Source organism: Pyricularia grisea (assembly GCF_004355905.1).
Source record: "Pyricularia grisea strain NI907 chromosome Unknown Pyricularia_grisea_NI907_Scaffold_1, whole genome shotgun sequence".
Classification (NCBI taxonomy): domain Eukaryota; kingdom Fungi; phylum Ascomycota; class Sordariomycetes; order Magnaporthales; family Pyriculariaceae; genus Pyricularia; species Pyricularia grisea.
The window spans coordinates 5378837-5393019 of record NW_022156716.1 but is presented as its reverse complement, the minus strand read 5'-3'; the positions used below and the strand labels follow the sequence as shown (position 1 = coordinate 5393019).

Here is a 14183-nt window from a genome sequence, read left to right as displayed (position 1 = left end):
TGACAAGTATATTTAAGGCTGTTACAAAGCGCAACATTTCTGTGTGGTACTCATTGCGTTGACCTTAACCTGGGTAGGTATGTGGCAGTACAACACGAAGCGGCTACCCACATGGATCAACCGCAAGACGAGGAAGTTTGTACGAGGGTAGCGGGTGAAAAACGTCCTTTGGCACTGGATTCTCAAAGCACTTATTTATGGCTATCTCATTTCGTTGCCGTTGCCAAGGTTTTGCGACAATAGGTTGCGCATTGTGAAGACTACCTACCTCCACTACCAAAACCCCCTACCAAAAGGGGCTTCGCACTACAAGGATATGCAAAAGACATTTCATTGCAATCTAGGCATATTCAACGTGTTTTCCACCGGATTTTGATGCACATGTTCAAAAGAATATTCAGATTTAACTAAATGGGTATATTACGGCTTTATATAAGATCGAAGAATAACCAATCTGGGGTTACCTAGGTATTTCCCTATACCCTTTGTCGGGGGTACCTCACATATATACTGCCCGCCGCGGGCGATCAAATCCAAAAGAAAACGACAAAATTATTATACAAAGTGGTTCGAAGCTTAGACCCTGGTGGCCTGATCGACAGCGTGGTCGCTGGCGTCGCCCTCGATCTTCTCAACCGTGGCGGAGTCTTCACCAGTGCGCTGGGCAAAAGATACAGAAGGCTGCCACGAGCTGCTGTGGCGGGCGGAGCTGCACTGGGCGTACAACTCATCGACCTCCTCGAGCGACAGACCCTTGGTCTCGTAGATGAAGAAGTAGACAAATGCGATGCACAGGAAGCAGGATGCGAACCAGACGAAGAAGATCTTGGACTGGAGGTTGGCGTAGCCAACACCGTAGTTGACGAGGTAAGGGGTCGCGTAAGCGATAGCCCAGTTGAGGAGCCACTGTCCAGAGAAAAGAAAAAAAATTGTTAGTCGTCTGTTACGGAAGTCTCTGTGGCGGGGAACTCTTGTTAAACTTACGTTGGTGGCGGTGGTGATGGACAGACCACGGGCACGCTGCTTCAGAGGGAAGATCTCGCCGGTAACAACCCAGGCGAGGGGGCCCCAGGTGCTAGCAAAGAAAAAGATGTAGATGCAGACGAAAGCAACTCCAGCCTTCTGGGCTGCGACGTTGTAAACAATAATGGTGCCGTCATCATTCTGGCCGGTGGTAAGGGTACCGAGCATAGCAACGAGGAACTGGCTGATAGACATTCCGATGGCGCCCCAGAGAAGCATGGGGCGACGACCCCAGCGGTCGACGGCGAGGAGACCAGGGAAGGTGGAGACGACGTTGATGCCGGAGGTGATCATGGAGATGACGAAAGCATTGCTGAAACCCGAGTTCTCAAAGTACTTGGTGCCGTAGTAGAAGATGAAGTTGACACCCGTGAGCTGCTGGAGAGCCTGGAGACCCATTCCAGTGAGCTGGCGCTTGAGCATGGGGCCGCGGAAGCAGTCGAGGTAGCCGGCACTGCCCAGAGAAACTTCGTAGTCGTTGTTTGCCTTGATCTCGGCAATCTCGGCGGCGACAGCCTCGTGGTCCGCAGGGAGACGGCGGAGCTTGCCGAGAGACTTGGCGGCCTGGTCCATCTTACCCTTCTTGACGAGGAATCGGGGAGTCTCAGGGAGGATCAACATGCCGATGATGAGAATGAGGGACCAAGCGAACTGGACGGCAATGGGAATACGGTAGGATCCCGTGTCGTCGCGATCGTGAGTAGCGTTGTTGACGATGGCGGCGAGGAGGAGACCGATGGTGATAGACAGCTGGTAAGCACCAACGATGGCACCACGGATCCACTTGGGAGCCGTCTCGGACTGGTACAGGGGAATCATGGCGGAGATAAGACCGACACCGAAACCAGCAAAGAAACGACCAGCGAGGAACAAGGGCAGAGAGACGGCGGCAGTCTGAAAGATGACACCCAGGTTGAAGACCCAGGATGAGGCGATGAGGGCCCACCGACGACCGATAGAGTCGGCGAGGAAGACTGAGGCGAGGGCTCCGAAGAAGGTACCAGCAGAGAGGATGGAGACGACGGCGGCCTCCTCAGAGGGAGATACACCACGCTCTCCTGTGGAATCGATGTAACCTGTGGAGAAAAGGTTCTTCCAGTATTTCATGGCCAAGATACCACTGATGGTACCCGTATCATAGCTATATTGTTTGTTTGTTTTTTGTTAGTATTTCGGATTAGAAGAAATAGATGAGCAAAGAAGCAAAGCAAGCATACCCGAAAAGGACACCACCAAAGGCGACGAAGGCGCCAACGAGGATGGCGGGCCAGGCGGCACCGGCCTCATTCTCCGGCCGCTTGAATCCGCGAGCCATTGTGGATTGATGAATTGAGAATGCGAGCGAGATGTGATAGTTGCTACTCGACGATCTGAGATGTTCAGTCAAACCAGATCAGAGGATATGATGAGAGGATGATAGAAAAAGCAAGAGACAGAGGGGTTGAAGAAGATCCTGGGGTGGAGGGAGTATGAGTTTATATATTGTTGTTCCTGATGAAAGAGAATGTAATGGATAGGCACGGGGATGGGGATGCATGTTGTGCCGGTGGGTTTTTGGGGGGCTCGGTCAATAAGTGCTTGTGCGTTAAGTAAACTCTAAGCAAATTTGTTAGCAAATCTACTTGGACCTCGTGGGACGTGAAGAGGAGAATGGCGTGTCGTGTCATGACGGCAGCACAGGTCTGGTCTGGTTAGGTACCTAGGACCCCTGCACCCAGAGCAACCAACCTAACCAACCTGCCGTACCTTGCCGTAATTTACCACCCCATTCATTCTCCGAGAAAAGAAAACCCAAAAAAACAATAAAAATAAAAATAAATAGAACCACAACCTAACCTGACCGAGTATCAGTGGGGTATTTCTCCATTCACAAAATGAAGGAGCTTGTTTCGCTCCCCATGGGATCCTGACACTCACGTCTGGGGCAGAACCAGATTTCTTTCTCTCTCAATTTTTTTTTTACCTTGCATCTGACTAGTAACCACCCAGTTAGCTTACGCAGTTAGTCTCTCCGAACCACCAAGGACGCCACGCACCCCAGATTGCCACCCATTACTGCGGATGCGGAGAAAAACTTTCTGGCGTCCATGTCAGCCGCTTACCTACTTTTCTAGACTTGGAACCACAGACTCAAGTTTATATACCTACTTCTTCTAAGTCTAGGTCTAGAAATAGTTCTAGTTCTAGATATATTAGATCAATTCAACGATAGGAGCTAATGCAGTAAAACCATTAAATTCTCTCGTCTGCTTGGTCCATCTCTTGTTTGAGAGATCATCATCACCATCACCACCACCACCGCCACCAAGTATTCCTGCAAAGGTACTTGCTACGTCCCTAGCTAGTCGACCAACACGTTTTACGATTTAGTTTCGCGTTGGTATGCTGGAACTAACAATGACTTCTGTAGCGTCGTCTCCCCACACGATCAATTTCTTACTTCGTACTTGCATCGTCAATGGCACCCCTCCATGGACCAGGGAGAAAGAAAAAGAAAAAAATTAATAATTATCCTTGATGGGAATAGTTTGAGCTCCAAACATTTGGTAAACGAGGACGCTGGGGAATGAATTGAATGTTCGGCAACTCCAACCCGGGAAAAACCTGGTTCCCCCTTCTCCTCTCCCCATTGACTTTCCCCTCTTGCCCCCTTTACGCGAAGTTCTGGGGGAACCTCGTGGTCAAGTGCAAAACAACTCCATGGAGAAGAGCTGGAGTCTCCAGGTTAGTAGGGCCGATTGCTCCTCACGATTTTCAAGTGATGCATAGACTGCATTGGCTTGAAGGGGTTGTTGGAGTGGGGCTCACGACTCGTTCATCCTTTTTCGACCACGTACGATCACCTTGATTTGATTGGATGTTTTGTAAATAGGTAATAGTAAAGCAAAAAATTCTTGTTTCCACACAAAGCTGAGAAATGAGATGGCATTTCGTTGTCTCGTGACCACGGCAGCTCCGTCGCAGGGAGATGGTTGGTATTACAATGGTATTATCCCAAACCGCCCCCCTGAGAAAATATACATCAGAATAAGGAACATCTATGCACAATTTACTATTTACGTTGGTACACCGGTTGGTGAAGATTCTTTTTCCTTCCTCTACCCGGGCATTTAAACCTTACCGAGTCTAGTACTTGCGCTGTCCCAAAGAGAAAAAAAAACAATGCCGAAATGGTAAAGCCGCGAAGGAACCAGAGCTTGGTAACTACCTAGGTACCTACCTAAATATGTAGCACCGAACTGCCAGCCTTTTCCTGCGGCCAGACCTCGAGCTCATGCACCTAGAGGGCCTACCCCACTCGCTAACATCGTGATCAGCACAAATTTTCCCTTTGCCCTGCATTGTATTGATGCATTCTAGTTCTACCTAGACAGACAGGCTTGTTTCGCTTTGTGGCATGATTATTACGGAGCAAGTCTACCCCGGATTTTTTTTGGGTTTAAAAAAAAAACAAAGAGAAACAGTTGACGAAAGGAATTTGGGGCGAATCCTTCCCTTGTCACCGAGTCAAATGTCTTTTGTCACTGGGTTGGGTTTTAGGTAACAGTAGTAGTACAAGTTCAAACTTTGATGATGTCACGCGTTGAGGACAAATGAAACCCGCCAACGTCCTGCCTGCGTACACTATTGATAGGACTTCATACGTGCATACATTCCTTACCTATAATAGCAATAGTACGTACTACCACTCTCCCATAGATAATAGGAGTGGGTCGCTGTACGGTGACATTGTATGGGCCGACATCTTCCCGTGATGGGGGCGGCCCAGTCTCCGTGATTGGGTTGGGGCCCGAAAGCTGTCTTACTCCTGGTTGTTGAGAGAGTAACGATCAAAAAAATCTTATGGGTGCAATTAATTGCTAAGGTGATCTTTTTGCAAGGGTTCGCGGAATTTATAAATGAAAAAGCAGAGAAAAGAATAACGGAAATGGAAAAGGGACCGAAAAGAAAATAAACAACGTTAAAACCCGCGCCTCCGAATAGCATATCGCAGCAACTCTCCGTAAGCCACCGGGCAAAAACAAAAGCTAGATAGATCCCGGTGGAGTGGCATGTCAAAACGGGCCGAGTCACGGGTCTTCTTATTCCTTCCGCCTATTCGTTGAGTTCAGCTTTCAAGTACGTGTAAATCAAATGTCGTCAAGCGGGCAAGATGTCCTGTAGCCGCCCTTTCCCCCATCGTTCGGCCTTGCCGGCATCCTTGGACTTGTCGTTGAAAGATCTGATATTTGAGAAATACCCCTGCAGTAACATACCGAGAATACGGCCGAGCCTCATCCACTTGGCCCACTTTGCCATGCCGAGGGCCAAGACTCGGGTGAGCGAGGCTGATTTGCACACACAAGCTTTGCCGTGCTCAAAACAGGAGCTTGAAATCCGCTGAGCGGGCGGCGCCAAGTGTAATAGTGCAATGACGAACCTACCTTACCTACCTATGTACATGTACTTCGTACACCAATAGGGCAGGTAACTAGGTAATGCACCAACACACACGCGTACTTCCTAAATGAAAAAAAGACAAAAATTTTGAATTCCAAGGTAAGCGCGCAATGAGTACCTGAAGGCCCACGGGCAATATCCCCGTTAGTGATGATCATGTCGGACGATGGGGCCAAAAAAAAAGCAGAGAATTCTCAAGAAGGACTACGTAAAAAGAAAAAGAACCGACTAGAAAAAAAAAATCACTGCAAAAGAAAGGAAAAGGTGAGCCCACAAAGCCCACTTGACTGCGCCCAGCCGACCCCTATTGCTTGTCTGTCATTCGTTAATTCGCAGTAGACGAATACCAAAAGAGAAGCTAGCCCAAGTAGGGATTCATCGTGAAAGTGGGTGTCCCGACAACCGCCAAGACACTGACCCTGGCAAAAAAAAAGTACGCCCTTTGTAAGTACTTCGTAAGTAATTAATTACTTCGTAGTGAGAAAAAAATCTGGTCACGGTTGGGTCTCGGCTTTGATTGAGGACCCGTTGGCAACTCCGTCGCCCCCGACAGCCACGTTCCAGACTCGCGGAGCATGCTAGGCGAAAAAGGGCGCAGTAGACCACCAACACATGACCACGAACAGCCCGCGAGAACTTTTACGCGATCGTACAGTACGGACTAGATAATTTAGCAAACCAACAAAGAGAGCTGTAAAACCTAGCCGCGTTCGTGGCGCAACCTTGGACGCCCTTGGCTGGGATCCAAATCTGGGGTACCGAGGTCTGGCTGCCCGTTCAGCGCCTCTTTGCACTAATCAGCTCAACCGTAATCTTTTATTTCTTTTCTTTTGGCGCAAAATGCCATGCCTACCTACCTAGGTAGCCTAGGTAGCTGGACCCTCGACACTAACAGTCATCATCGGGCCACTCAGCATCAAGAATGCTGTGGTTCAGTCAACACCCGTGCCGAAATAGCTTCACCGTACTTTTGCCCGACGTGATGCCCTATCACTTGACCTGCAGCCCGATTTTCACGCCATGACAATTCCTTTTTTTTTTTTTCTTTTTTTTTTTTTTTTCTATCGTGTTGTTGAGGGGCCAATGCCTGAATTGGAAACAACAGCCGAACGGTCTGGTTGGTATTCGTATATTCGCCTGAGGGCCGAATCTACTACACAGCTGACTGCCGAAATCGCCCCCCAGTAGCAGGCTTGCCAGCGGGCCAGACATGTTTCTCATACGAAGCTCTTGATACTAGCCCAGAACGCCGCCGCGTCTTCAAACATGGGCAGGTGCCCCGTGTTGGGCACGACTCTGAGCTCTGCGCCTTCCTTTCCAACAAGGCCCTTGAAACCATCCATGGCTTTGACCAACGCGCCCTTGCCGTCGCCGTCGCCTACGACGAGGATTCCAGGCACCTGACATGCCCCGAGATTTCCCTTCAGGTCATAGTCCCAAAGCGCCTGGCAGCTGTACTTGAACCCTTCGACATCGTTGGCCGCCACCATGTCTGTCATGGCCTGAGCGAGCTCCTTCTTGTCGGACATGGTTGACGGGTGGAACCAGCGTTCTACTGTGACCCCAGCCAATTTGCGGATGCCAGGAGATCCGTCTTCAGAGGTTGACTCGGCTGTGGCAATGCGCTCTTTCCAGGCGGCTGTGTTTGCTGCGCTCGAGGTGGCGTTGCAGTCGCAGGCCACGAAGCGGGAAACTCGACTGCCGTGCAGAAGAACGAACTGCAAGGTGGTCGCGCCTCCCATTGACACGCCGATGAGTGCATGCAATTTCGGAATACGCAGCGCCGTCAGCAACGTGTCAATGTCATCCGCAAGCATGGTCAGAGTGGCGGGAGTAGCAGGGGTGCCAGCATGCCGGCCGCGCGTGTCGTATCTCAAAATGCGGAGGTCCGGCCTCTCCGCCTTGAGGATGGCGACGAAGGCGTCCCACATGTGCATTGAAGTCAGAAGCGAGTTCGACAACGCAACAGTCGGTGCGGAGGGCGAAGGGTTTCCCTCAAGACGATAAGGTAGGACAAGACCGTCAGAAGTCGTGACGAACGAGTCAATTGACGCCGATGACCCGGTTATGGTCTTTGTTTTGGAGTCCACTGTGCTGAAGGACTTGGTGTCGGGGAGGCGGGAGAGGTGATGGAGGTCTCGAGGAGCTGGACCGAAAATGTAGAACAACGAATAAGTTCGCACTCCCATATCAGCGAAAGACTTGGAAAAGACTTCCTGGGCCCAAGGGGTTTCCTTAGAGGCTTTGTGCTCCGGACCTCCAAGCCCATTGTCTTTGCTGAATTCGTTTAGTGCCACGAGTTTGGCCTTGCCGCTACCTTCGAGGGTAGAAGTGCGGTATACGCGGGATCTCAGCCAACCTGGGATCTTGGAGATCATCTCGGCGTGTTCCTCCTCCCACCACTTGAGTATCTCTTTCTCGGCGCCCTCAGCATCTGCCGGTGTAATAGACACCGAGACAAGCTGAGTCCCAAGAGCCTCCTCGTCAGTGAGGTTCTCGGGAGGGACAAAATTGGGAGATTTTCGTGACAAGACGAGGTCCAAAAAAGATCGGCACACGTCGACCTGGCCGATAGTCTCGGCTTCACGAGCGGATCGGTTTTCTCTAAGGGTTGTGTAGGTCGGGGTAGTCAAGTGCGACATGGAAGTCACATCGTAGATGGCTAAGAAGGCTGGTTCGGCTGAGTCGATGGCTTGGTACCGCAGACCGTTGGGGAAAATCTCGGGCAGGCGAAGACGCGTCGGGCCATGCTCGTTGTTGTACCACTCGTGGAATTGGTCGAGTGACAGGCCAGGCTTTGGCTGCATAGTCACATACAGCATCCCTGGGGTGGCCATGGTGGGCGGGACGGAGCGAGGTTCTTGTCTGTGGGGCTTGTGATTTATGGTTGACGGCAAAATTATCAAGAAGCCTGGCTGATGAAGAGATTCATGTATAAGATGAAGAGGCTAAAATTCAACCGGTCGATGTTATGATCGGTTGGAGCAGCAATAACGCTGGTCTTGGGACGCCCATTATGAGATAAAGTGGTGGGCTCGACTTTTATCCGGCGATGTTCACAAGTAGCGGGGCAGTTGGCCGGGAAAGCTTTTGAATCATGTAGTCAGCAGTGAGGTGCAAACAATCATCGGCAAACTACCATGGGAAAGAAGCTGGCCAAGCTACCTGCTACGCAATTCGAGGTTCAGGTCCCCGCATGCCCGCATTATCTGGGGAAAAGTGTTTGCCCGGAGTAGATGAACGAATCCCCGCACGACTTCGTGGGTGCCTGCCCCTAACCCTACACACTCGGGCGCTCACCACTCGACTCGTTGAAGATTGGGGTTCGTTCCAGACCCTATCGGCTAAAATTGAGGCTATCTGCCTACAGGCCAACTGCCAAGCTGCTATCGGATGCCATGAGTTGATCTATATATAATTGTATCATTGGCTGAGGGAGCACTATACATGCAACGTAGGAGCACGTCGCTCTACGAAGTACAGTATGTATGCCTAATATCTCCGGAAGCCAAGCTTCCCCAACAGCCCAGGGACTCACTCGTATGATTGATTCCGCAAAACCAAAGGGATCTACCTGTAGGTACCTAGGTAGGGTAGGTATTTAAATATCTAAACCTACCTCCATACCTTGGGTCACTTAGCAAAGTGTACCTGCCTACCTTGGACTCCGAGCTTCATTTACTCTGATTGGATCAGTGAATTTGGATGAAAGTTAAACAGATCTCTGCTTCCCCACATTTCTTGGTGTATCTCAGGGTCCTGTTGAACCGGAGCAGCACTTTGTAACCTCCAAGGTCCTACTAACCTGCCTGCCTAGGTACGTACCTTACGTACCTACCTGATTTATCTTTTGCTCTCTACCTCACCTCACGAGCTTGGGACTGTCATTACCATAAAGGCTCTGCGCTGGCTGTTATAGACAACAGTACTAAAGCCCAAGCTCCCAGGTCTGTCCAGGGACACACATCGCACTGAGATATGTAGACCGGAACACCAAACGTTCTCTGGCTTTCCCAATTTCACTTTCCTGTCACTTCCTGTCTCCCCCGCTCTCGGCCACTCTGTTTCAACGGCTGTCTGCATTTTGCCGTTCACCAATGACCACATGCTGATCGGCATTCTTTGCAACCCCCCGTCAACCTCACAGCCTTGCTGTTGTGTGGTAGGTGGTGCAGGCATTTTATTCAATAAAGAGAGGATTCCTTTCTCCCTTCCCACCCGACTTTCTCTTCGTCTCCCATTCTCCCTCCCCCACACTTTATCCCCGATTGCCCTGTCGCTCGCTCCAGGAACTGGCCTCACTACCAGACCTTGACGACCGAGATGGAAGTCTTCCTCAGTGGCCTCCCCATTGAGCCGCTGACAGCCAAAACGCTCGAAGAACAGCTAACACCCCTCATTTCGGAACTTGGCATCGGCAAGCATGACTTCGAGTGCGACAAAGGCGTCAGAAATAAGTATGCTCATCTTACCTTCCGCAATGCTGAACACGCCCAACTGTTCCTTAGCCATTATGGCCAAGTTCCCGAATCAAGTACAAACAGGATTCATAGTCTATCGCAAGGGCGGATGCCATCATCACAAACACTGTTTGGTCGCAGTTCTACCCCAAGATTTCGTCCCCGTTTGAGTCTGCTCGGTAAGCTTATCTGGTGCAAGAAAAGCGATCGTGCCGTGAATCCTATCACTCTCCGTGGCATGGAAGAGTCTCGTAGGAGACACCAAGAAAAAGAAAACAAAGCCAAGACAGGCCACAGAGACCAAGACAAGCATGAGCATGGTGTTGATTTTGATGTGATTGGCATCGCCTGTGGTCATTATGCCTTCGTCAGTCAGCAGCTTACCTACTTTCCGGAGAGGGAGTGGCCCTGGATGTGCAGAGCCAGCTTCACAAGGCTGAACCTTCACGTCAGGAGAAACGATGGCAGGATCAGAATGCGCATTCCCTTGTCCACGATCCGTGAGATCGTATGGTATACACAGAACGACAGGCTGGGAACCCTGACACTGACGCTTGACTCTGTACCGTGGTTTCTTACAGAGGAGTGTACCATGGAAGATTTGATGGCTCGCATCGGTATTGGCTCGGGCAAAATTAGGGAGGATCAACAAAATCGTATGCAAGCCATCGATGACCAGCACGCTGAAATCGTCGGAACGTGCCTCATCTACCATTTCAACATCTTCTCGCACAGCATCAGCCGTGATATCAAGATGCTCGAACGCAAAAACTTCACCAACATCACTCATTACAATCTGGACATCTGCAAGAAGCCACACCCAACTCTTGGATCCTTCATGGAAAAAGCTTCGCAGCTGAGGAAAGAGCTCAAAGCAGCAACGTCTGCTTCTATCAACAGCGGCAAAAGCCTACCACACAGCCATCTCTTTGTTCTCCAGGCCTTGTTTTACAACGGCTACTTGCACCCGGCTACAGTCCTCGAGATTCTCAATCAGCTTTGTCAACGCTACTATGAAGACAAGCTATCAGGGCGCACCTTTATTGCTCCAGAAGCCGTCAAAAGCCTCATGGATGCAGAATGCATTCCCTGGCCCAGCCCGCATGAGAATCCGGAATACTTCGAGGCCTCTTCTCTCATGGAATGGATTTATGGGAAGAATGATGAAATTCAGGGAGGATTCGATCTAAGAACAGGCCAGCTTCGACAGAACAGTAATCTCACTCACATCTACCGAGTGGTTGTCACACCTACGAGAATCACCCTGCATGGGCCCGAGATTGAGAACAAAAACCGTGTCTTGCGAAAGTATCCGAAACATCAGGATTGTTTTGTTCGAGTTCAGTTTTGCGACGAAAACACACAGGACATACGATTTAGCCCTAAAATCTCGTACGATCGGGTCTACTTGAGATTCTTCGATGTACTCAATCGTGGCATTCAGATCGCTGGACGAGTTTACAACTTCCTTGGGTTCTCCCACTCGTCGCTGCGAACGCATTCTGCATGGTTCAGTGCGCCATTCTTTGATCAAGGTAGTCAACACACTCATACCTCTATCATCAAGAGCCTTGGAGAGTTCTCATATATTCGATGTCCTGCAAAATGCGCTGCTAGAATTGGACAGGCTTTCTCTGAGACCCCATCAGTCGTCGACCTACGGGATCATGGCGTGGAGGTCGTGACACACTTTCCAGATATCACGAACCGCGACGGATCGCGCGTTTTCAGTGATGGCGTGGGGAAGATCTCAGAGAGTATGATGCACATCATTTGGGAAAACATTCCAATGAAGAAGAACACACCAACCTGCTTCCAGGTCAGATGGGGCGGCGCCAAAGGCATGCTGGCTCTTGACATGACCCTGAAAGGTACGAAAATCTGCTTCAGAGATAGCATGACCAAATTCGAAAGCGAAGACGTGCACCAGCTCGAGATCTGCGACTCGGGATCTAAGCCCATTCCTCTGGTGTTGAACCGCCAAATGATCAAGATCCTCGAGGACATGGGTACCGACCTGTCATGGTTCATGAAGCTGCAGAGTTACCGCCTCCAGGAGATTCGCTCCATCACGGCAAGCGCATACAACACCTGGCACTTTCTTGATGCTCAGAACGTCGGTCAGGCGATCAAGCTTGGCAAGTTTATCAATTTTGCAGACAAGCACGGCATGGACTATCGGACCGATGACTTCATGCGAAGCGTGGTCGAGGCAGTTGTCCTTCGTGAGCTGCGTCTGCTGAAGCATAAAGCACGTATCCCCGTCAAAGACGGGAAGACACTATTCGGAATAATCGATGAGACTGGTTACCTGCAAGAAGGCGAAGTGGTCGTTTCCTTCGGCTTCTCCCAAAACGGAGAAGATCAGCCGACACCACCTCGAGACGGCCAGACTATTATAGTCACTCGATCTCCTGCGCTTCACCCCGGAGATATCCAGATTGCCAGGCAGGTGGTCCCACCTCCGAGCCACCCACTGTCGCATCACATCAACTGCATTATATTCAGTCAGCATGGACAGAGAGATCTCCCAAGTCAGTTGAGCGGTGGTGACCTGGACGGCGACATATATAACGTCATCTGGGACGAGGGCGCCATGCCGAAACGAACATTTGACCCAGCGGACTATCCTCGGGTTGAGGCTCTGGACATTGGCAGAAGGGTGGAATCTGCCGATATGGCTCAATTCTTCATCGACTTTATGAAAACGGATCATCTTGGCGTCATTGCAACGCGCCACGTCATTCTGGCAGATCAGTTGAACGACGGAACTCTTTCGCAAGAGTGCCTGACATTGGCTGGACTTCACTCCACTGCAGTTGACTTTTCCAAGAGTGGCATACCAGTCGAGCTCAAAGTGCTGCCGCGGGCAAACAAGTACCGCCCAGACTTGTAAGTAATGTCATATTTTAAACACGGTTATGTAGACTCGCCCTCTTACGTGTAAAAGTACATGTTGCTAATGATGGTATAGTCTATCCCCTGGACCGATCGCCAAGTACCATGATAAAGGCAAAATCACTCTTGAGGACTATACTGTTTCTGAACAAGGCGAAGAAGAGGAAGAGGGCGACGGGCCCCGCTACGATTACTATCGATCGGAGAAAGTGCTGGGTCGGCTCTATCGTGAGATTGACGAGGAGAAGATCTGGGACGAAAATATACGGGTCACCGTTGACCGCAACAAGCCTTCATTCTGGGAAACCTTCATAGATTGGGCAATCAAAGCTGCGGCGGCGGTTGGCGCTGTCTCCTGGCCCGTTCGTATTGACTCGGCAAGGCGGCTCAAGAGTGCCTATGACGACCATGTCAGGGGCCACATGTCGAAATACTCAGACCACCCAGTCAACCCGATATCTGAGCGCGAGGTTTTCATCGGGGCCATTCTCAACAAGACCGGCATACAGACACATCGGCAGCGAGATGCATCCCACAAGTTGCGCGACGAGTTTGAACGCACCGCCAACCACTTTGCCCGCCAGATGCGCATGATCAACGAAGGACCCGATGCCGTTCCTTTGACTGGATATATGGCCGAGCTGGGACCATCTGCAGCGCTGGATCTCTGTCTTGCCTGTGTGTGCGTTGCTTCGGAGCACGATGTCCCGTTCATTGCCTCGCGTCTTGGGATCTCCAAAAGTTCAAGCCGACGAGCAGCTGGCAGAAGTGGCAAGAAGGATGGCGAGAATAGCGAGTTGCAGAGCTTCCGCCTTGTAGCGGCGACGCAGTTCCTGCGGGAACTGCGCGTAAAGGAGCGAGAGCTAGGTGTGGGCGAGGCTGGCGGTCAGGGAGGCGGTGGCTTCGTTGGCGTCTCTGCCTACGCGTAACATGTCTCTTTTTACATCTTGAGCATCAACAATGATAATAAAATTTTCTTATGAGGATCAAAATGATTCTTAACTGCCTAGGTAGGTACTACAAATTGGCTTGTTAGCAAATACGGATAGGGCCGGCTTGGCAGGTAGTTAATTCTAATGTATGGTAGCTGTGCAAGGGCATGAGCATGTTCTGGTCACAGTAATTCGGCGGCAAGCAGTGCCCAGAAGACGTAGTCAAGGGGGGAAGGTATGTTGCTACGAATCTTTCAGGAAGAAGTAGCTGGGATAAAGGCCTCTACGCTACCAGTATTGACAAAGGACACACTTTTTTGTTTTTGTTTTTATTACTTTGAATCCCGAGTGGAATTCTTCAACAGGGAGCCCAGAGCATAATCAAAATCGAGTTACTGCAGCAGAGACATATGCTCATATTTTAGTTACT

General features: G+C 50.4%; 4 protein-coding genes across 4 annotated transcripts; 2 read left to right on the top strand and 2 right to left on the bottom strand.

Moving 5' to 3' along the window:
- Positions 1-382: 382 nt before the first annotated feature.
- On the bottom strand, positions 383-2763 carry PgNI_01655 (uncharacterized protein). The gene is made up of 3 exons (XM_031121727.1): positions 2241-2763; positions 985-2164; positions 383-906 (listed from the first exon to the last, which is right to left on the bottom strand). The coding sequence occupies exons 1-3, from the start codon at positions 2336-2338 to the stop codon at positions 577-579; spliced, it is 1608 nt and encodes a 535-aa protein (XP_030987433.1). The 5' UTR covers positions 2339-2763; the 3' UTR covers positions 383-576.
- Positions 2764-3723: 960 nt separating this feature from the next.
- On the top strand, positions 3724-3899 carry PgNI_01654 (uncharacterized protein; the record flags this gene model as incomplete). The annotated part of the gene is made up of 2 exons (XM_031121726.1): positions 3724-3747; positions 3810-3899. The coding sequence occupies 2 exons, from the start codon at positions 3724-3726 to the stop codon at positions 3897-3899; spliced, it is 114 nt and encodes a 37-aa protein (XP_030987434.1).
- A 2781-nt stretch (positions 3900-6680) lies between these two features.
- Positions 6681-8300, bottom strand: PgNI_01653 (uncharacterized protein; the record flags this gene model as incomplete). Its single annotated transcript, XM_031121725.1, has 1 exon — positions 6681-8300. The coding sequence occupies one exon, from the start codon at positions 8298-8300 to the stop codon at positions 6681-6683; it is 1620 nt and encodes a 539-aa protein (XP_030987431.1).
- A 909-nt stretch (positions 8301-9209) lies between these two features.
- PgNI_01652 (uncharacterized protein) lies at positions 9210-14149 on the top strand. Its single transcript, XM_031121724.1, has 3 exons — positions 9210-9280; positions 9611-12815; positions 12898-14149. Exons 2-3 carry the CDS (start codon positions 9787-9789, stop codon positions 13748-13750), a joined length of 3882 nt encoding a protein of 1293 aa, XP_030987432.1. The 5' UTR covers positions 9210-9280; positions 9611-9786; the 3' UTR covers positions 13751-14149.
- The last annotated feature ends 34 nt before the right edge of the window (positions 14150-14183 follow it).

What these genes read in the sequence shown, in the direction of transcription:
- PgNI_01655 (XM_031121727.1), bottom strand. Translation starts at nt 2,338, where the DNA reads ATGGCTCGCGGATTCAAGCGGCCGGAGAATGAGGCCGGTGCCGCCTGG. An exon ending in TTTGGTGGTGTCCTTTTCGG is followed by an intron (nt 2,165 to 2,240) that starts GTATGCTTGCTT and finishes CAAACAATATAG; the next exon opens with CTATGATACGGGTACCATCA. An exon ending in CCATCACCACCGCCACCAAC is followed by an intron (nt 907 to 984) that starts GTAAGTTTAACA and finishes TTCTCTGGACAG; the next exon opens with TGGCTCCTCAACTGGGCTAT.
- PgNI_01652 (XM_031121724.1), top strand. Translation starts at nt 9,787, where the DNA reads ATGGAAGTCTTCCTCAGTGGCCTCCCCATTGAGCCGCTGACAGCCAAA. An exon ending in AACAAGTACCGCCCAGACTT is followed by an intron (nt 12,816 to 12,897) that starts GTAAGTAATGTC and finishes ATGATGGTATAG; the next exon opens with TCTATCCCCTGGACCGATCG.